The sequence below is a fragment of the Vespa velutina genome, chromosome 5, assembly GCF_912470025.1.
Source record: "Vespa velutina chromosome 5, iVesVel2.1, whole genome shotgun sequence".
Classification (NCBI taxonomy): domain Eukaryota; kingdom Metazoa; phylum Arthropoda; class Insecta; order Hymenoptera; family Vespidae; genus Vespa; species Vespa velutina.
The window spans coordinates 8,938,256-8,961,578 of record NC_062192.1 but is presented as its reverse complement, the minus strand read 5'-3'; the positions used below and the strand labels follow the sequence as shown (position 1 = coordinate 8,961,578).

Genomic DNA, 23,323 nt, shown 5'->3' with positions numbered 1-23,323 from the left:
TGTCAAGGAAGAAACGTGATTTAAATATTGATCTATCTTTGTTTATGTCGAAAGAAAATTCGAAGTATTAAGCAGAATTTTATAAATGATTAAAGTAAATAAAGAATTTTTATTCGTATACAATATCTCCAAGTACATCTAAATCTAATACATACTGTATAATTATTATTATCTATCACATATACTCTTATCATTACAGGTACTATTATATGTATTATGTATTATGTATTATGTATTATTATTATTATTATTATTTTTATTATTATTATTATTATTTTTATTATTATTATTATTATTCATTTTAAACAATGAATCTTCTCCCAATTATTAAAATAAAAATGACTCCCTTTCATAGATACATTATATATTATAATATTGATATTACAATTAAATATTTACAGAAGAGATCACAGTAACTAAAAAATTTCTTATAAAACTTCTAAATCGCAATGTCTGATCTCTGGATGATTTTTCTATAATAAAAAAAGAAATTCACATATAGAAAAAAATGAGTATAAAGATAAGTAATATTTCAATTACCTTTAATTTTAATTCTATTCTATCAATTTCTCCACCAAGCATATCAACGATACTTTCACCATGTTTCAAAAGAAATGCTTCTAGCTCATCGATATTTTGCATAGTTTTCACTTCCTACAGAATAAAACAATAAATTGTAGAATATCTTCAAATATTAAATATATAAAAAGTCATTTAATTCATACCTCCAACATAGTAAGCAGATCATGTTTATCAAGATAAGATCTGGTTAGCTCTCGCCCATCAAAATCTAATTCCGCTTTGTATCTGACCAAATTGTTACCCATATCAATACCTTTGACATCATGAATAGCTCGAACCTAAGATTAGTAAAAAATAGAAAAAAAAATAGAAAGAAAATAGAGTGTAATTAATTTGTACAATTTATTATAACTATCATTTTTACCATTATATCGGACTCTAATACAGCATTGATTTTGTCAAGATTTTCTTGCGATATACTTCTCCCAACTAAAGCTGCAACATTGGTATAAATTATAAAGGATGCTACTCCGCCAAGAAGACCTCCAACTAATAAGGATCCAATAGCATCAAAAGTTGAATTTCCTATGTAGGAGGTTAAACCCATACACGAAGCGGCACAAACTAGCCCTAATACCTGGCGAATAGTTTCATTACAGTTTATTCAAATCAAAGTATAAAAATATTTTCTATCACATGTGTTGTCAATTTAACAAGGAACTTATCTTACAGCTGCCAAATCTTCCATTAAAACGACGTTAACCGATGGATCTTGACCCGATAATACATATTCCCAAAAAGTTTCTTTTTTCTCCTCTGCTCCTTTTTTAATAGAATTTATAGCTACTAATAAAGTGGCTCCTTCGGAAACTAAGGATCCACCTAAAATAAAGTATGCCCAATAAAAAGACTCTACAGATGCAGGAAATAGAAGTCCGTGAATTCCGTGATAGATTGATAAACCTGTACCGACACAGAAAATGCCTACGCCCGATATTAAAGAGGATACATATTTCATGTTGGTATAACCGTATGGATGATCGGCATTAGGATTCTGTAACAATTATTTCTTGTTATTTTAACAGTTATTATTGTTACTTGTATTATTGTTATTATTATTTTATATTTAATTTTTTATATTTTATTTACTTGAACGGACTTATGAATGCCATAAGCTAGAATCAATTGATTACATGTGTCTGCTGCTGAATGTATACATTCTGAAAACATACTATGTGAACCCGTATATATCCAAGCGAACAGCTTAAATAGAAAGTTACTTGCATTTCTGTAATAAAATGTTAAGTTAAATCAAATGTTAAGTTGAAAAAAATAATGCTATATGTATAAAGTAATATCAAAACTTACATAACAACTGCAGTTAATACTACTCGTCCGGATCTACCAAACAAGCCCTCCGTTTCTACCGTCTCGGTCTTATTACCCATTTCCCGTCTATAGTCTCTCAATCTTCGTTTTACAGTGAAAATATCTATGATGATTATATTAACGTTGCAAGAATGACTTGTTAAATATTTAACCAATGACAAAGTTCATATAATTACTGTTGTAATTTTAGATCTGCTTACTTTGTTGGTACGTTTTCCGTTCAAGTTCTTTCTTCAGAAGCTCTTTTAATAAAGCTTCACGTGACCCCCAGACTTCCAGTGCTCTAAAAGCAGTACAAGCTTACTGCATTCGATCAAATATCTTCGGCATCGTTAACAATCATATAGTATGCTGATCCATGTAATAAATTCTCTTACTTAGCTTCAACATCTTTTCTCCAATAAACAGTAATCGGCGGTTCAAATTCGTACGGAGATCTTCGCTTTGTTTTTGGTAGTGTTTCAAGATCGGATGGTTTCAACAGAAAGTCATTCATAGCTTTTACCGGTGTAATAAAGTTGCGTTCCAACGATGCCGTAGATCTATCGACTCTTAACCTTTTCTTTGCTATAAAAAAAATGATTTACCAAGAATCGTTATGAATCTTTTTAATTGATAAATACATACTCTTCTTCGACGTAATATCTTCTTCAGCAGTTTCTTTACTTTCTATTACAGGCTTATCGACAAACTCTGCTACCTTTTCTGGATCTTTTTTTTTCTTATCATCAGTCTCAACAACTGGCTCCACATTTAAAGGCCGTTCTTTCAATTTTCCTAGTTTTTCTTCGTTTAATTCAATTACCCTATCCTGACCATCTTGGATAAATATCTTTTCTTGTTGAAGCAAATCTCCGATCCCTTTTCCCTTTATATCGTCGGATGCTGTTCGCCGTGTTATAATACAAGTCCATTTTAAGTCTCCAGTTTTTCCTACTTTTTTTTGACCAAAATTGCTCTGACTATTGGAAATCACGTGTACCTTACAACGTACACCATGGTTAGGTGTTATCAATATATTAGAGCGTCTCCTTGACAAACCTATTTTGAAAATGCAGTGTTCACCGGTACAGTGACAGTTAATGTTTCGAAAGAAATTCAAAAGGGTGTAAGATCTGTGCAGCATAATTCTCTCTATATATCTAAAATGCACACAAATTTGATTTGGATCTGAAAAAGAATATGCTAACTTTTATTTTTAGTACGAAAAAACAATTCTATATTTCTATTGTACATAAAGAAAAAACAAAAAACAAAAGAATTTATGAAAGTCAAAAGTGTTTACAGAACATTGGAATAAAAATAATCCAAGATATGTAATGTATATGTGTATGAATATGTAATATACATTTTTCGTATCTATGATTTTCATATGATATCTTAAATTCTATGAAAAAAAAAAACACTTTATTTTTATAATTCACTTACAATTTTTAATTTTTAATGATCGATCAACTTTTGATTTGAAATAGGACACCAATTTTATTTTAAATTGTCAGAAACCATTCTAATTGTCTCGCGAAGAGGCTATGAAACGTCCTTTTTGAAGCCATTTGGTTAATTTCATGGAAATAAAACATATCGAGATGGCGGTAGTGTCGTAATGTTCATAATATTTGATCGTATTGTTAGATTTCAGTTGACAATAACGAATTCGTTCTTTGCTAGGAAAAATATTTAATTTTTTATATCATATATTTAATAAATGTTTTCTTCTCCGCTTTCCAAATATTTAATTAACTAATATAAACTTTCTTATTTACTGGCACGTTATATTTACCAATTACTAAACACTAAAATAATAATAATATTTACAATGCTAGTAACTAATTAAATATTTACATTCGCATTATGTCGCATTAATAGTTGGCAACACTAATCGTTTTGAATAGCAGTGAACTATATAAACTGTTCGAGGTATGAAAATAATGTTATACAACTTTCAAGGGGAAATTTATTAAATAATAGAAAAACGATCAGACTAATCGAAATTTATTGTTTATAACTTTATTGTAATTTTACTGAAAAAGAAGTTATAATTTATATCTAACGTTGATATCTATCTGACATATAATGTCAGAATTTATTATTACATAAAAAACAACGTAACTAATAGAAAAAATATATACAATCAGTTATTAGATAAAAACGATTTATATATACAATATAATTTATAAACTAGTGGATAGTGATTGAGATTATGATTGAAATGAAAACTTATTTAAAAAGATTTTAAATACCGTTGTCTGACAATTACTTAACCAATCTGAAAAAAGAATTATAATATTCATAACGTGTATATATAAAAATTATAGGAATGTAATGTATATATCTGACAATTATTATATACCTTGGTTTCTTTATTGAATTTTCATCTTGATTGTCTTCTGCGTAGTCTCGGAAATACGAATGGATCAGCTTAAAAAAGATATATAAACTTATATATATATATAATTACATAACAAGGTTTCTCGATATTTGTAATTATAAAATTATAAAATATAAAATAAATAAATAAATAAATAAATAAATAAATAAATATATATATATATATATATATATATATATATATATATATATAATTTTATCTTTAATTTCATTATTAATATTGCATATCTGAACTTACTTTGTTTATATCGTTATTTTGACATAAATCCGGATTGCATTGACAATTATTACATATACGATCATTTTTGCGACATGAACAGAGACGAGTGATGCATTTTGTTTTACAGGCGCATTTCACTTCCCCGTCAGATGAACGCTTTATAGATTGCCTAGGATTTTTTGTTGTATCCTGGACATAAAAATAATATAAGTAAATATATAATTATATTCATATATAAATTAGGATTAAAACTTATGTATTATACCAAAAGCTTTTGTATTTTATTATAAAGCGGTGTTCGAGTCCAATCTGGATCTTTCTCTACATCATCTTCAACAAAACTATCATCTGATATAAAAGAATTCTCATAATATGTTGAAGATATTTTTTGTACTTTTGGAGTACTCATAATTGAAGAATTCTCATTGTTCGTCCTAGAATTATTCTCTTTTAAAACCTACAAAATATATATACACGTGTTATAAATAAATAAATAAATAAATAAATATATATACATATATATATATATATATAATGCTTATATTTTTATATTTTAATTATAAATATTTAGTAAAGGAGAATCTAAAATAGATTGTACCTTTCTCTCAGGTTGATTTAGTTGATCTTTATAAGTTTCTATTTCTTGTTTCAGTTTCTCTTCTCTTTGACGACATTCGTCCAAATCGGTTTGTAAATTTGTATATTTTTCCTAAAATTATATTACATTTAATATGATAGAGAACTTCATATACAAAATGAAATGTCAATTATTAGGTATATTATAATACAATAAACCAACCATAAGCTTCTTCCTATCTTCTGCGGTAACGTCAAAAAGAAATTTAATGGCAACTTTTGCATCTGCCATAGTTTGTATCGTATTAATTCTTATATTTGCTCTATTTTCTATCAAAAAAAATAATTATATATATAGATGTACATAATACTTTTTATAAAAGTGCATATTATTCATGCATACATAAAGAGTTTATTTCTATACCTTCGTTTGCTTCGTTAATTTTTTGTTGTAAATCTTGTATTTGTGTATTACGCAAAGTCAAAAATTCAGTAAGTTCTACCAGTTCTGTCTCATCTACATTAGAATCATTTTTAAGTTCTTCTAATTGACATTTTAAAAAATTTCTGTCATTTATTAATTTTTGAAGTGTATTTTCTGCATCCACTGTACTTAATAATATTTCAAGTTCTTGTCTCACCCATGATTGAATGTCATTTTTGTTATTGAACGTCTTTTCTCTCCTTTCTTTCGCTTTCTTTTGTACTTCAAGTGCTTCCTATTATAAATATTAATATCACAAATTATAAGCTAACTATTTTTTTTCCTTTCTTTGTAAAATTCACATAAAATCTAATGTATAAGTAAAACTATTTAATTTACCTTTAATCTTTTATTAGCTGCATAAGCTTCTTCCATTTTTCTCTTGAATACATTTTGTTGTTTATCATGTTGCATTTGTAATCGCGCCATTTGATTAGCTCGTTTTCTATCTAACTCTTTCAACTTGTTAAGTTCTTTTTCTCTGGTTCGTTTCCACTCAGCGAATCTATCCGCATCACTACGCATTTGTCTAACTAATTTCACTCGAGTTTGTTTTAATGATTGAATTTCATTTGTTAAATTTTTAATTTGTTGTTGCAATTTCTCTTTAGCTTTTAACGTTTTACTTTGTTCTAAACATTTTTGAGTCAATTCCGTAATCTTTTTCTCTAACTCTTGTACCTTCTTACGTCGACTTTCTGCTAATCTGTATAATGTATAGTAAAAGATCATTAATTTATATATGTTGAACTACAGATATGAAAATATAAATAATTCAAATAATAATGGATTTGGACTTACTTCGAGCCAACATTATTGGCTTGAGCATTGCGCAGTGCTACTAAAAGTTCATCCTTCTCAGCTTGAAGCGTTTTGATTTCTTGTTCCATATCTTGCAATTCTTTAGAATATTCAATCATATGTGAAGAATTTTTTAAAAGTTCAGATATGAGATGTTCCTTAATAGCCAATTCTCTATTTATATCTTGAACTTGATTATTTCTCTCCGTTTGAAGCAATGTATGCTCTTCATGTTTCTTATCAAAGTCTTCTAAACAGTTAGTTAATTCTCCATCACTAGCTGCATTATCTACATCATTTTCATTATCTTTTATTATAGGTGATTTCAATTCCAAGGACATTGCATGATTAAAGATTTCTTCCGATGTTTTCTTTTCATTTGTTTGTATATCTAGATATTAAATAACAATTTAATCACAAAATCAAATCATAAAGAATAATGAAAACATAATTTTTAGCAATAAAAGCTTACCAAGTATTTTTTGATATATAATTTTTAATTTAACATAATGTTCGTCATTATGTGTAGAACTTTCACTATAACTATCTAATAATTCTTTACAATCTTCCAATACTAAAGCCATCTCAGCTTTAATTTTATCATGTAATTGTTCTGCTAATTCAGTTTTTTCATGCATAAAAACCATTTTAATTAAATTGCCATTTAATTGTTCTGTCAGATCTCTAATCTTTTGTTGTAATAATTCATTCTTCTTTTGTAGTTCTTGACAATCGCTCGAACATGATTGCTGTGATTCCTTATGTAAAAGAGCAAGTTTCAATTTTTGTACTAATTCATTTAAACGATTAATTTCAGCTACTCTTGGATCTTGATTCACCACCGGTTTATTCTTTATTTTTCGTGCACGATCTGCATACCTTAATGTGCTAAGTGTTTCATCCATATTATAATCTATGCAGAAATATATCATATAAAAGTTTTCCAGAAAGAAACAGACTTGTGTATGAGCTAGATAAATAATTACTTATTCACTACATATTTAATGTATTACCTGCTGGACTGACACAAGCTATCATAAGAGTCATAGAATTACCACCTAGTGAATCTTGTAATAATCTTGTAAGTTTGCTATCCCGATAACCAACATACGAATTATTTCCACCATCTCCTAATTGAGAAATAACGTTTCCTAATGCCAATAAACCTTTATTTATGTGTACGCCTTCTTTGAATCTTTCTCCAGTTGCTTGTGTTTTTTTAGAGCGTTCTGAACCAGCCAAATCTACTAGGTGAAATTTTGCAGTTGTTGCTGTATTTCTATAGTACGAGAGATATAAAGAAAGAGATTGCTTATTTTTTATATTTTTAATATTAAATAAATATTATACTATTTAATATGAATATTTGGAGAAAAAACATACGGATCATTTCCTTTTTGTTGTTGAATATGTAACGTAAATATCGCATGACTTCTACTACTTTGAGCATTCATCGCCGTAGAACCTGTTACTCTACCTTGCGATCCTTCAATTAAACATTCTAAACATTCTTCTGCATTTTGTACTTCCTTCTCAGTAACACCAATAATTCTTATTCCCTTATTATCTTCTCTAATATCAACAGTACTATGAGTACGTTGTTTGTCTGATAATAAGTCATATAATTGTTCTTGATACAGTTCCATAAAGGAGACAGATGTCCTAAAGTTCCATTCTTTTTTAGATGCGACTATTTTAAATATATCTTGCATAGCTCGAGGTATAATGCCCATATCCTCTACCCCGCTATAATCTGTACCCATTGAATGCGTTTTGCCACTTCCCGTTTGACCATAAGCCAGTATTGTAACATTGTATCCTACAAATTTATAAAAATTAAATAAAATAAAATAAATCATATCATACATAAAAATTATCAAATTTAAAAAAAATTCTTAATTTAAGATTAACAATAATTTTATTTACAAGTAAAATAATGATATGTTTTTATATAAAAAAGACTTATTATTAAAGATTTGAAATAATAATAAAAAAAAATCATAAAATTTTGATAATAGATATCCTAATTTAGTTTATATAAAATCTGTTTCATAAATACCATCAAAGATACGTGTCACCATTTCTTTAATAGCTGTGTTATAAAAATTTTCTTGATTAACATCTGGAGCAAAAACATAATTAAATGTAAATGCTCTATCTGTATTTTTTATAATTATTTGTGGTTGTCCAGGTGTTGTATCTAAACATTCTTCACAACCCTTTTCTATTTCACTTTTTATCAGCGGTCTAATACGCACGGCCACACGGATTGTGTCTTCAACCATTTCCAAAAATATATCTTGTCTTTATTTATTTAATAATTCTTTACAAAACTTTTACTTTATACCTTTATCTTTTTAATTATTTTTTAAAAGATCGTAACGTTGCACGCTTACCGTTACGTATTTGAGATTTGAAAATCCAACTCGCGTAGGTTAGCCAACTTCATGTAAGAGAAGAAAAATTATTACTGCATTTCTAGAACGGCGCTGATGTCTACGTTCTGATCTGTGTATAAGAGTTAGTATTACCAACCCTTGATGCGACATCTGAATGTAAATATTTATAATTAGTTATTAACATCGTAAATACTTTTTTTTAGTATTAAGTAATTGATGAACACGACCTACCAGTAAATAAAAACGTTCATGTTAGTTAATTAAATGTTCAGAAAGCGTAGAAAAGAACATGTATATCGATATTACGATATAAAAGTAAAGATATTTTTTCGTTATTGTAATGACTTCAAATTACATGTTATATAACATCGTAATGAGACGACGTCATATTGTTTTTCACCAGTAATTTCATTACATCTCTTTTATAATTTTTGAAAATGTGTTTTTTATTTTTCTCTTGTTTCTTTTCTTTCTTTATCTACAGTTGTTATGCACAGTTAATTTCTGACGAAGTCGCATATCACGCGTTATAATACAATCATTAAAATATATCGTAAAATAGCCATTTCGTAATCAACGTTCTAAGTTTTACAGGTTCATGCTAACTTTTTTGTCATGTGAAAGAATTTAATATCAATCGACGTGTCTTTTATTATTAATTAAATAAGATGCATAGGTTATATACGTAAAAATACGAAGCAACGAAGATTTGCGCGGCAAATTTGAAATAATCTTCGAAGTAGTTGAATATATAATAACATATTATCATGAGATATTATCAAATCTAATGACGTATTACATTTATCGTTCATAAAATGTATAATCTACAATTGAAGAAATTTAATGCTAAATATGTATGTACTAAATTAATCGATTATTTTGAAGAATGTTCGAAAAATATTTGATGTTATATCTATATATTAATTCGATATAATGAGAACATCGAATCGGTTAATCATTGCGATATATTTCAATATCAACATTTTTATTTATTTTTTCTTTTTTCAATTCGGTTTATATAATGTATTATTTTGTTATATTCCTTTATGAAATCTTACTTACGTAATACTTTTTCGAAATAATACTCTCGATATAAAAAAGAACAAACGAAACTTTGCACTTTGCACGATGATTAAGATTATATGAAAGAATTGTTAGTATTGTGTATCAAAATAATAAATTAAATAATATTTAAGAAACCAAAACTTTCTATTTTATGATATCTTAGAATGGTTTTGAACATTCGTGGTGTATGTGTGTGTGTATATATATATATATTAGATCATATATATATATATTAGATTAGAATTGGATGCCAAAAAAAGAAAGAAAAATATATAGAGGAGGCGGGAAAATTTGAGATTCAATCAAATGAATTCGTAAAACGTACTTAATAACAATATCAACAGTGATTCGTTTATAATGACTAGAGAGCACGTATTATTACTTCGATTCTATTGTAAATACTATAGCTATAATCATCATCATCATCATCATCATCATCATCATCATCATCATCATCATCATCATAATCATCATCATCATCATCATCATCATCATCATCATCATCATCCTAAATCAATGAAAAAATATTTTCGTTGTTAATAGAATATTTTCTTGATGTTATTTAATTATAAACCAGAAAGAGGCAATGTAGGAGAGCAAAAGAGAGAAGAGAGGTAGTGTTAAGTATCGTTATCGAAGCGACGTGCTTTCTGTAATGGTTATAGTTGAAGGACTTCTCTTAGAATTTCCATAACGCCCAATAAGTGTTTTTTGATTTGAATTCGTTGATTTCAATCTCGGACGTATCGGCGAATCTTCTCTCGGACTACCATTAATATTTTCAAAATCCCAATTGGTAAAGTGTTCTTCAAATAATTCTTCGAGTTTCTTTGATAAATTCTCGATCTTTTTCACTCGATCAGTGTCATTCTATCATAAATAATAAGTTTCTTTTCTTATTTATTCTTATCAATAAGATAGAGTTAATAATATTAATATAATATTATGTATGTATATTTTTGAATATAAATTTTTTATAAACTTTTATAAATGATATATTTATAAATATAAACATAAATAGATATTTATAAATTTTTATAAATTGTATATTTATAAGTATAATATATAAAAGTCTTACACAAACGATTGCTTTATTTAGTAACTATTGAAAAATAAATGTCAATGAAAAATGAATAAATAATGAAAAATGCAAATAAATATTACAAACCTTGTAATAAATTTTCGAATTATGAACAATCCTTCGAAAATCTCGAACAGCATGCTCGATCTTATGATAAATCCGATTTTTAATTTTATATTCGACCGTTTCGAGAAACAATGGACTTTTAATAGCTTTGCAATAATCTTCCATCTGCAAAATCGCTTATAGATTAGTTCAAATAAGCATCTAATAACGAGAATAATTTATATTTTATTATGACGACTAACCGTTCCGATTGTAGTGGGCGATCGATCGGTATTATCGATCGAGGGCGGACATTTAAAAATTTTTATTTCGTCCATTTGACAAAGAGCTCGATAAATAGCTTCTAATTTACTCAAAGCAAGCGGACTTAGGCTTTGTTTTCTTCTTGAACTATACCAAATCGACCAACCTCGATCATTCGATTTATTTCCATATTTTGTTTCAACAAAATTATCGATCGTGTCACTATTATCTCCTTTCTTTTTACATTGCAAAGATTTATTTGCAGAAGATTTAGAAGATAAATTGATCATCGATGAAAATGACGTTTCGTTTCCTACCATTTTTGATTTCGAACAAGAGAACGATCCATTTTCCGATCTACGATCTTCATTATCGTCTATAATTCTCGATGTCTTTTTAATCGGGGGTTTTCGTGATTTATGTAACAAGTGGTAAGATCTTTCAGAATCTTTGCGTTGACATTTACGTCCAGGGATCGGTACGATCGTAGTATAATTTAAAGATGGACTCGAGGTAACAGGTTTCTTCTTTACCGATCGTATTACGTTAGACGACGATCCGGTAGAAAGTCCTGTCGATCTGCGTACAGTTTCCGAATAAGTAGCACGTCCTACGGTATTTTCAGTATCCTTTTTGATCTCAGTTAAAAGATCGTTTTCGTTCACTCGATCGGTGATACCAATTTCTCTGGAAGTAATCGTTTCTTCTCGATCTTTGATCGTTGTAGTAGCTGTGATCGTTGTTGTAGTCAAACCAACAGCTGTTATCGAAGTCAAACATGTTCGTTCTTCTTCGATCATCGAACTGTTCGAGGATTCTGAACTTTCTACTATAGTAAATTCATTTTTTCTTCTTCTCTGTTTACCCATCATACTAGCATTGTTGAGAGTTCTGATAAGCCATGAATCAGTTTTCACGTTAGTTTTAGCATTACGATTCTCTTGCGAATTTAAGAGAACGTTCGTACGTGGAGATAATTTACTAGTTGATCCAGAATCATCTTCGGATGCTTCGTAACTTGATGCATCGATTTCTACAACATCCTTACGTTTTTTCATTGATTTTATTTGATTATGTTGAGCTAGTTTCTGACGATGCAAATTTTTCAATGACTCACGATCTTCTTTATCACTTCCTTTCTCAATTTTAGTATCTTCGTCGTCGTCAGAGTCATCATCATCGTCAGAATCATCATCGATCGTCTCTTTTACCGTATCCTTTACGTTGAGAACTTCTAATAGGATTTCTGCAGAAGCACATGCTGCCTTCCAAGTAACGTCTTGTTCAAGATTGTCCTTGATTGGGGTAACACGTTTTAAAATGGTCGGTGAATTGTGTAACGAGATACTTTGTGTTGTTGTAGAATTTAATGTAGTTCGAGTTACTGGTGTCGAAGATGCCAATACTCTAGGGATTTTCTCTCTTCTAGTTGAATGCACATTCCTATGATTATTCCCAGAACCACGTAAATTGTCTGCACGTCGTATATTAGTCTTTCTCTGATGTCTTTTCTTCGGTACATTATAACTACCAGGTTTCATGTAAACTCTTACATCTTCCGAACTGTCGTATTCTTCAGGAATTTGATTGTGAACATTTAATCGTTTGCCAAGAATGTGTTCAGCATTCCAAGGTGCACTTTGAATACTTTGCATGTTCCTTAATGTTTGAAGTTGTCGATTCGTATCGATTTGTAATTGTCTGGTAAAGTCTATCGTCTTCCTAGAGAGAGTTTCTCCTCGATGAGACAACGAGTGGTGTTGAGTAATATGTTGTTGTTGTTGTTGCTGCTGTTGTTCTTGTTGTTGATGTTGTTGCTGCTGCTGTTGGGCTTGTCCATTAGTATTTCTCATGCTGGCGAACCAAGCTGAGAGATTAGCAGTCATCTCTTCGGATTCCTTTTCTGGTATATCCGGTTCGATTTGACTTAACAACGTCATTCTATTTCTTGGAACAGCTGATAATTCGAGTTGATCAGTTGATGATTTGCCAATATAAACTGGAGCACCGATATTCGATTTATTCTCGTACATTATTCTACTATCGACGTGTGCTATCGGAACATTATCATTATCAGGGTAGAAATTTCTAGCTAAAGTATTTCCAAATATTGAAGGATCATAATTCATATTTGTAGTTGGTCTTTTAATACCGTAAACCAATCCTGTATTCATACATGGTGATGGAATGCTGCCGTCAAAAAAAAACTCTTGTTTTTTGTCTTTCAATAGCCATTCTTTCGAACTCTCATGATTTCTCTTCATAACGGTGCTTTTCAAATGAAAGAACTCTGCGTTAAGAGATCGTTCTGATGTATCAATTTTGCCGGACAACGAGGAAGCGTTTTTGCTGCGAAATCTGCTACCTGTTCGCACGTTATTTTTTGTACGATTTAATGATTTCTCATTGCCTATCGAAGATACTAAATTTTCGGTAATTGTCCACTTACTTCGTAATTTTGTTTCTTTGCGATAAGTTTTTTGCGTACCATCGGTCGATAAGGTAGGTCGTTGTTCTTCATTCGAAATTTCTTTTTTATTTTCCTTTCGATGAGGATTAGAATCATTCTTTAAACAGTCAAAGAGATCAATCGACGTATATAAAGTTACGTCTCCTGGAAAAGATGTCATGGACGTCTCAACAAGTCTTTCGCCTTTATCAGGAGATATGCGACTATTCTCTTCCAATCTTAAAAAAGTTTCTACGATCTGCCGAAGCAATTCGTAAGTACTTTCTTCCCATCTTTGAAAACATCGAAGTAACTCATCATCTAATTTTTCAGCTAGGCTGGGATAATGCTGTTTGTTCAAATAATTGTCGAGAATGAGCCAGCCGTTGCTAACCCGTAACAAAGCTTTTATCAAGTCTTTAGCAAAGATACGATCGCCAGCGAATATTGGAAAGCAAGTTGAAGATTTTGTGATAGCTGTTCTAGTAGCCGAAGACAAATTTATCAAACGATCGCACTTTCCATTGTTTTCCAAAGTTTCTGAATTGAGGACAATCTCGGCTTTGGTGCAACCCCAATAAGCCGTTTTTCGAATTAGTTCTGGATATTGTAATCTGTCTGTACATGGACCATCCGTTTGAACGGCTATAGATTTACTATTCTCACTTTTATTACTTTCATCCGTGCAAAAATTAGTGAACCAGTTGTTTTTGTTCGATGGATTATCACCAGCTCCATCGAAAAACACTATAGCTTCAGATTTTGTTCCATTACGTGATTCTTCTTTGCTGAGATCGTTTGATGATGTAGTGTTGCACAATGCCGAGACCATTTTTTCAGCTTCGAGAGTGAATTCGAAACTTGCCGAAGATTCGTCTGAGCAAGCACCTTCTTCTTGTATCTTCTCAACTATTCGATTCTCCACCGTCCGTGGAACAGATGAGTCTTTTGAATTTGACTCGAAATTATTCACTGAAGTTGCTTTGTTTTCATGTACCGACCAGTCTCCGTGATTATTTGTTTTATCAATCGAATTGATGGGAATTGTGTTACCGACGATCGGTAACTTATCTTTCGAGTATTTTGAAAAAGTATTATCAATATTAGTTTCTGACAATTTTTCACGTAATTGACCAGCAAATAATAAATCTATTTGTGAATTTGGAAATATTTGTGTAGCTTGTACCGTTTGTATCGGTCCTATAATCTGATTATTCGTGAAAGATGTTACAGTAGTATATGGATTGACGTTTGCTAATTGAAATGCATTTGGATTCATCGTTTGCAAACTGCAAGCATTTGCTGAAGATATATTGTAATAAGAATTATGAGTCGATGGTTGTTGACGTTGAACTAGCTGAGATTTTTGTCGATCTTGGAGCAAACAAAAGGTTTGTGTGTCCGATGGCTTGACATATGGGGTTTGAGGTATCAATGTCACAGCGGAATTGTTGTAAGATTCTCCTGGAAGTCCACCACGTGCAAAATTCGATGATGTCAGGATAAATGATGTGTTTGATGATGGTAACGTGGAGTTGCTCGAGTCTTGTTCAAAGACAAGCTTGGAATTGTAGAATGATTGTTGAGTATGTTGTTGCTGCTGCAGGTGTTCTTGATTATATTGTTGTTGGCCACGATTAATCTTATTCTTGAATTGCCACCTATTGGCCTTGCCTAGGTGTATATTTAGAATGTTTACGTTAACGATCATTGAAAGAATCGGGCTGGTTGATTGTAAACAGATTACTAGCGATCTCTAGAATTTAACCTTGCATTTGCAAAGAAATGGGTGTTGATATTCCTGCGTGTCGTTGAACTGTAGGATAAATACATGTTGGATGTATTCCTGGGGCATAAGGCTGAAGAGGTATTACTGGATTGACGATAGGTCCGTAAAGGATTTGTTGTTGTTGTTGTTGTTGTTGTTGTTGTTGTTGTTGTTGTTGCTGCTGTTGCTGCTGTTGCTGCTGCTGCTGCTGCTGCTGCTGGTGATGATGGTGGTGATGATGGTGGTATTGTTGCTGTTGTTGTTGCAGAAGAGACGATGTTGATGCATTCGGAACGGAAGATTGCAGAGACGATTGGCTCGATCGTGAAGTCGCTGAATGCATGATCCAATCGAGCCAAGGATTAATATCTTGGCTGAGTTTCTGTTAAAAACGATTGTACCTTTTGCTTCTCATTTATGATAAAAATCTAAATTGTCAATTGACACTTATACCTAACCTCTTTAGCGCGAACATGATATTTTCAATTTCTTTCAAAAACAAAATTTGACATATATTGTCATTAATTCGAAACTCACGAGAACTCACCTGACGAACAATGTTCTCTCGAAACTAGGTAAAGGTTTTCCTCGTACCTTTGCGAGAGTATTCCAATAATATTCCGAAATATTTTCAAGCATAACATCGTACACTTGCGATTACTAAGCCAAACCAAGTTCATGTAAAACTCGGTTTAAACAAATGGTAATGTGATTGAATGAAAAGAAAAAAAAAAAAAAAAAAAGAAAAAAAAGAAATACATAAAAGACGAGACGAATTGATGATCGAAAGTAACGGATCAAACAAATTGACAGGTTGCTATTATAGTGATCGAAGAACGTATAAATTCTCTTGCATGTTCGTTTGACGGTTTTCTTGAAATATATGTATTATAATTATCACATGAAATATATATATTAATATCATAAAGTAGAGATTTCGACTAATAATATTAAAAAGGACAAAAAAAAATACTGGAAAAGAAAAACGTTTCGATGATGACAATAGTAATTAATAATTAAACAGCTCGAATATATATATTAAACGCGTTATTGAACTCGAAGACCGACTTGAAAACGTAAAGAAAAAAAAACGGATGGCAGACGGCCATCGGTTCATAAACAAATTTTTTTTTCTCGTTGGTAACAAAGAAACGAAGAAAGAAAAAAAAATTTGACTGCCTTTAGATGGGCGAGTCACATGTCTTTATGGGAAAATATCCTAATATCTCTCTATCTCTGCTTGTAGATTTTTATTAAAATTAACAAGATGCGATAAAATACATGTGAACGTCGACGATAATTTTTTTTCTACAAAAAAAAAAAGGGGTGAAATAAATGTAATTAATAAGAACGATCGATCGATTAATTGAGTCTAATCGAATCGAATAAAATCAAATCGATTCGATCGGTCAAATGTAAAAATTCTTAACAAGAGATAATGATTCGTGATATTAATTAAAGTGCTAATTAAATTAACGTGCGTAAATCGTTCATCGCAATTGTTTAATCGTGGATTTGAGATGGATTGGAATACGTTTAACGTTCCTTATATATAATATCTCCCATTATGTATATATATTATTATTATTATTATTATATATTAAATTTCTATCTTACTTTCGTAATTAAAAACGTATCGATATTAACATCGGACATATAGATTTGAAAAGTCCGAACTTGACAAGACGATACGTTTTCTCTTTCATTCTCTATCACTCTCACTCTCTTTCTTTATTATTAAAGCTCTCTACGCAATAAAATTTCTTGAATGAACACAGTTTATGTAAGTTATGTATGTATATATATATATGTGTGTGTATGTGTGTGTGTGTGTGTGCGTGTGTCTATTCATGTGTATGTATGATACAATGTAACAACTTATTTTACTTAGGTACTCCATACAAATAATTTGTTGCTTCTCTGTTTTTGATATATAACCTTGGAGAAAAAATACATCATGAATAATACAATTTTTGTACATTACAATAATAAAATTTGTAGCTTTTTTTATATACGATTTTCATTGCTTTATTTTATTCAAGGATTAGAAATTAGAGAGATCAAATCGTTGAATAAAATATTTTTTTATGTTATACAAATAATTTGATTTAAAATGAGAATTATTGTGCTAAAAAATGAATTCGAGATATTTTTGTATTTTTCTCTCTTCCTCTCTCTCTCTCTCTCTCTCTCTCTCTCATCCTTTCTCCCTCATACTCTTTTACACACACATTCTCTCTCTCTCTCTCTCTCTTTATAAGATTATTTAACAGAAGAACCAAGAAAAGCGTTAAAAAAAGATTATAAAGATAACAATCATACATAAATGTATTTGTATGCATGTGCCTGTATGTGTGTGTTTGTTTATATTATTTGCTACGTCGAGCTGTTGAGTCAAACGTTTAATCTAAAATCACACGAATATTCGGCGCAATTGAGACGAATAAAGAAAAACATATTCTCATTATTCTCTCGCAAAACCATAGTACGCGAAATGTCTAGAGCTTCGTTCTCTCTTCGTCCTTGATATCTCACTTCCTTTCTTATTTTCTTTTTTATCTTTTTTTTTCTTTATTTTTTTTTCTTCTTTTCTTTCCTTTTTTATTATGAGCTTCATAGGACCTCGGAACGACCGTACACGTTTTACTAAATCTAGAAACAACGGCCCTTCGACGAATAGAAAAGATGAAAAGGAAACATCGCACAATTGTTATTATTATTATTATTATTATTATTATTATTATTACTATTATTATTATTTCAATTTTTCTTTCTTTTCTGATTTTTTTCTTACGAATTCTCATTTTATAATAATAGTGGAAAAATGGTTGACGATCGCGTTAAAAATTATGCTATCGTTTTTACCATTATTTATTTTTTCTTTTATTTTTTTTTTCTTTAATTTTTCTTCAAAGAAACTTTCTTTTTCTTTTTTTTCTTTAATGATATTCAGCAAAATTTGTTCCTTCTTTTTTCTTTTTGTTTTTCTTTTCTCACACTTGATCTTTATTTTTATCATTATCATCATCATCATCATCATCATCATTATCATCATCATCATCATCATTTTCGTTTTATCGAACTGATGAAGATGTTGAAAATTTATCATGCGAAGTTCCATCGTTGGTCATCGTCTCATCATCGTCGTCGTCGTCGTTTATGTCGTGGTGCTGATAAAACTCAGAATGAGGCATCGATGAAGGGTCTCGTCGTATTTCTTGGCCTAATTGCGTGCAATTGCAAGAAGAATGGCACCAAGAGCACAAGATAAGATAAATGTTTTCGGTGGTTGATCGACACCTGTCGTCGCACCGTTACAATAATCATCCAAGCATGAACAAACTTCTTGTCGACCACCGAAACCACTTCTTTGATAACATCGACCTTTATAAGTCGATTCGATCCAACCACAACTACGTATCACTCGAGTATTCGCTGGCACTAATAGGACAAATATTAATATATTAAAATTTATATTAACATTAAAAAATTCAAAAATAATTTAATTTTTTATTGACTTTAATGTTTTTATATTTGATTTTGTAATTTTGTATAATAATTTGATGTTCTATTAACTCTAGTATTCTCATATTTTACTTACTAATTTTTTATAATAATTTGATTTTCTATTAACTCAAATATTTTTATAATTTTCTATATTAATTTGAATATTTTTATAATTTTCTATATTAATTTATTTTATAATTTTCTATAATAATTTGATTTTTTACTAACTTTACTAATTTTCATATTTTATTTCGTAACAATTTTGTCTTAAATAAAATTTAATAATTTAATTATAGTATATATAATCTTATATTATATTTAATAATTTTGTCTTTTGTGTATGTATGTATGTGTGTGTGTATATATATATATTATTATACATATATAATATATATATTAAATATATTTATTATTAAATATATTATATTATTATATATATATTAAATGTATATATATATATAATATATATATATATATATATATATATATATATATAACTATACTTAAGATTAATTAATTACTTACGTCCATTAACGCTGAACTCAATGACCTGAGTAATTTTTCGACACATTGTAAACTTCGGACCATCCTTCAGCTCACCACAATCTTTTTTCAACGCATCCGGTGGAATATCGTCTGCGCATCGGCTGTCGTCATTGCTGTTACATACGTAACACTGGATAGCATTGGCACCTAGAAATAATAAAAATTAAATGTTAATTAATAAAATGTATAAAATATAATAATATGATCGTGTTACACGACATCATTTATAATAACGATTACATTAACTCATATACGCGTTATTTTTTTAGAAACGATAAGAGAGGTCACCCTTTCAAGAGAAATGATAAGAGAATAAATCTTATTAAAAACTATTAATATTTTACATTTTTTTATTGATCATATCGATGAAAAATTGTATATACAATGTCATTGGGTTAATACAATCCATATATATATATATATCATAATATATATATGATTATATGTATATATCATAATATATATATAATTATATATACATATAATATATATATGATTATATATATATATATGAATTATATATATATCATAATATATATATATATGATTATATATACATATATATATATATATATATATATATATATATATATATATTATATATAAAATATTGAAACGTTGTGTAATAATTTTTTTCTTTTTCCAATCTTTTTTGAAACTGACCCATATAAATGTATGAGATGAGTTCATCGAACTCCCGACCCTAACTGATATAAAAATCAATGCAGCTACGTGGCCTAGAAAGACGCGGAAAGATTAAGCTTTAAAGTATGTGCACCCACGATGATCTCGTTTCTGGAAATATGCACCAATAACTAAATATAAATTTAGAAAAAATCTTATGCGATATTGTTAAATAAAAAATTTCGATTTTTTTTTATTGACTTTAGATAATCGATATTCGATTTATATATAAAAAAAAAACAGTTATAAAAATTATTACAATTTAATTATAATAATGTAAAAAATTTGGTTCGTTGTTTAACATGAAATTATTAAAATCGAGGAATTAAAATCATTATTTTGTTTGATTTTCGATAAATCTTATATAATAATTTAAGAAGGTCTATAGTTATTATACTTGATGATCGATGTCAGATAAAATCAGCTATTCACTCGGTAATTGAACACTCTACGTACGGAGTAGAACGTCACAAGCATGAAATATTCAACGTTTTAATTAACTTACGCAAAAATTTTATGTTCGTTGCCTCGAAAGTAGTAAAATAAAAGAATGGTTTTTTTTTTTTTTTTTTTTTTTTTTTAATAAAATTCTGTCAAATGATGTCAAGAAATTAGCTAATATAAATAAAAATAAAAATTTTAATAATACAATTATTTTAAATATTTTTCTTAACTCTTATCAAATCATTAGATATATAGAACCACGCTCTATTTTTGTATTTTTGTGCCAATGCTGATATCGTTTTGCGCATAGTACGTTGTCATCGATCTTGCTGACGTTTGCGCCAATGCATTTTGATGAGGGACCATCAGAAACCAAAAAGATTAATTTTTTTCCACAAAATATATTCATATTTAATAAAAAGTAAATAAATAAATAAAATCATTCTCTTATTTGATGTAATCATATTTTTCTTAAATGACCAAATTTTGTGTATAAAAAGAAAATGAATTAATATAAAAATTATAAACAGATACACTTTTGACCATGATATCCAATCAATAAACAATCACACTCTTGTACGCGATTGAATAATATTCTTTTTCATTAATTAAATTTGTTTTTGTATAAAAAAAATAGAAACTACATTAAAAAAAATTATAGACATATAAATGTCACGACATTCGATCAATAAATGAATCATTCTTTATTTCGATTCAATCAGATTTCATTTCGTTGATCAAATCTTTTTTTTTTTAAATAAAAATATTTATTAAGAAATATTATAAACCAAAACAAACTTATAATGATAACAAGATAATTATTATTTTCTAATTCGATTGAATTATATTTTTCTTCGCGTTCGTCGTTAGTACATTTTTTCTAATAAGAAAGAAGAAAAAAATGAAATTGAAAAAAAACAAAAATAAATTAACAAACACAAATAAACTCTCTTACCATGATATCCAAGAAGAAGAACGATGGCACAGAATAAAAGAAAGATTAGCTTCATTATGAGAATTCAATCAAATTTCTTTCCGATCGAATTCTCTTTTTTCACTTTTTTATTTTTATATTTTTATTATTTTTTCCTTTTTTATTTCTTTTTTGTTTACTTAATTTTTTTTCTTCTTTTTTTAATCTTTTTACTTTCTGATAAGACAGTACGAGATACTAAACGATCAACGATTCGGATCACTCTGAATATGAAAGAGTTTTAGATAGGGAGAAGAAGATATATTATAACTTAAGTTTTAAAAAGACCGATCATTCGACCTCGAGAGCTGGAAAAGCACTGTCGAGGATTGCTATCGTTCGTCGCCACGGACTCATGCAATAGACTACGAACTATAGAGAACAAGTTCGCTACCATGTTTCTACGGCACTGAGCTACGTCGAACGTTAACAATAAATGTGGTGGGGAGTTAGAGTAAGAGAGAGAGAAAGAGAGAGAGAAAGAGATAAAGAGATGAAAAAAGAAGAAAATTTCTTGTATATTTGTAGAATTAGAAATGAATAGAATAGCACGTGATGAGTGAATAATTTATAATGAATTGGTTAATATGTATAATTATATATATATATGTATAATTATATATATATATATATATATATATATATATATATATATATACGTACATATATAAACCTTATATAATAACTAATGTATTATGAATGTTATTACAGTTATCATTTTGTTCTCTTCTAAAGTTTTTTCCTTTCTATATTTTTAGTATATATTTTCATTAATAGATCATAAATAACAGATTTTCTTATATTTAGAATTTTTTAATATTTTCTTATTTATTATATATATATATATATTATATATAATATATATATATAATATATATAATATATATTCTAATATATATAACATTTGTAGTTTTTAATCCATCTATTGGAACATATACATAATATGTTAATATCAATGAAAAACATATTAATAATAATAACTAATAAATGTTAATGATACAATAATAATATGTTAAAAATGTAAGAAATGTAATACAAGACTATGCAAAAATAATAAATATAAATAATTTATTATTTATGATTTACTAATGAAAATATATATAGTTAACAGTTGAGTTATGTAGTATAACACACAATTTTAACCGTGCAAAGAGAGAGAGAAAGAGAGACAGAGAGAGAGAGAGAGAGAGAGAGAGAGAGAGAGGAAAAGAGAGAGAGAATAGAAGAGAGGATATTCGTAGACTGGTCTACGAATAACTCAAGGACTATACGAACGATCTTTGAATTACGTTGAGCGAGGAAAACTTTTGTAGGGTAGAGTAATTTCTATTCGTGGATACGTATATTAAAATGAAACAAATGATGCGTGTAGTCCGCGAATATTTAAATTAATAACACCGATAAATTTTTTCAAGAATCTAATGTATTAACACTTTTTTATATAATATTTTTTTTTTATTATTATTATTTTGTTCTTTTATATTATTAATTAATCGAAAATAACGATTCGTTTTATCGATCGAATTTCCCGCGAATTTCTTGACTAGTGCGCATGCGCATAACGAGAATCGACGCTCCCATAAAACGAGAATCGATTATTCCTACGTAAGAAGAAACTACTAACCCGAATAAGCTCTATTTCTATCTGATTCATGATAAAATCATAAAAGAAGATGAAAAAAATGAATTCTTTCGAATGTGATTACTAGTATCGTTTA

At 28.8% G+C, this 23,323-nt stretch overlaps 4 protein-coding genes and 1 long non-coding RNA gene across 8 annotated transcripts; 1 reads left to right on the top strand and 4 right to left on the bottom strand.

The window, feature by feature from the left end:
• Window positions 1–89: 89 nt before the first annotated feature.
• LOC124949358 (zinc transporter 9) lies at window positions 90–3,659 on the bottom strand. Its single transcript, XM_047494306.1, has 11 exons — window positions 3,340–3,659; window positions 2,539–3,081; window positions 2,289–2,478; window positions 2,112–2,194; window positions 1,891–2,014; window positions 1,672–1,810; window positions 1,253–1,576; window positions 947–1,159; window positions 726–860; window positions 541–654; window positions 90–473 (listed from the first exon to the last, which is right to left on the bottom strand). The coding sequence occupies exons 2-11, from the start codon at window positions 3,035–3,037 to the stop codon at window positions 429–431; spliced, it is 1,866 nt and encodes a 621-aa protein (XP_047350262.1). The 5' UTR covers window positions 3,038–3,081; window positions 3,340–3,659; the 3' UTR covers window positions 90–428.
• LOC124949366 lies at window positions 3,350–5,060 on the top strand. Its single transcript, XR_007101054.1, has 3 exons — window positions 3,350–3,828; window positions 4,647–4,729; window positions 4,812–5,060. It is a non-coding gene; the product is annotated as an uncharacterized LOC124949366 (long non-coding RNA).
• LOC124949357 (chromosome-associated kinesin KIF4) lies at window positions 3,887–15,394 on the bottom strand. Of its 4 annotated transcripts, XM_047494305.1 has the most exons (14): window positions 9,011–9,277; window positions 8,440–8,929; window positions 7,764–8,199; window positions 7,394–7,659; window positions 6,853–7,293; window positions 6,381–6,771; window positions 5,919–6,285; window positions 5,520–5,814; window positions 5,319–5,425; window positions 5,118–5,228; window positions 4,785–4,976; window positions 4,538–4,708; window positions 4,262–4,329; window positions 3,887–4,177 (listed from the first exon to the last, which is right to left on the bottom strand). In XM_047494305.1, exons 2-14 carry the CDS (start codon window positions 8,663–8,665, stop codon window positions 4,165–4,167), a joined length of 3,084 nt encoding a protein of 1,027 aa, XP_047350261.1. In that variant the 5' UTR covers window positions 8,666–8,929; window positions 9,011–9,277; the 3' UTR covers window positions 3,887–4,164. The 4 variants fall into 4 exon arrangements, 2 of the variants coding, with proteins under 2 accessions (XP_047350261.1, XP_047350260.1); XM_047494304.1 differs by having other exon boundaries at window positions 3,887–4,329; window positions 9,011–9,280; XR_007101052.1 differs by lacking the exons at window positions 3,887–4,177; window positions 4,262–4,329; window positions 4,538–4,708; ... (7 more) ...; window positions 7,394–7,659; window positions 7,764–8,199 and adding exons at window positions 11,013–11,156; window positions 11,234–15,394 and having other exon boundaries at window positions 8,684–8,929; window positions 9,011–10,714.
• On the bottom strand, window positions 15,311–16,534 carry LOC124949365 (putative cyclin-dependent serine/threonine-protein kinase DDB_G0272797/DDB_G0274007). The gene has a single exon (XM_047494334.1). It carries the CDS (start codon window positions 15,792–15,794, stop codon window positions 15,447–15,449), a length of 348 nt encoding a protein of 115 aa, XP_047350290.1. The 5' UTR covers window positions 15,795–16,534; the 3' UTR covers window positions 15,311–15,446.
• A 152-nt stretch (window positions 16,535–16,686) lies between these two features.
• Window positions 16,687–21,937, bottom strand: LOC124949364. The gene is made up of 3 exons (XM_047494333.1): window positions 21,588–21,937; window positions 19,484–19,651; window positions 16,687–18,892 (listed from the first exon to the last, which is right to left on the bottom strand). Exons 1-3 carry the CDS (start codon window positions 21,640–21,642, stop codon window positions 18,675–18,677), a joined length of 441 nt encoding a protein of 146 aa, XP_047350289.1. The 5' UTR covers window positions 21,643–21,937; the 3' UTR covers window positions 16,687–18,674.
• Window positions 21,938–23,323: the final 1,386 nt, after the last annotated feature.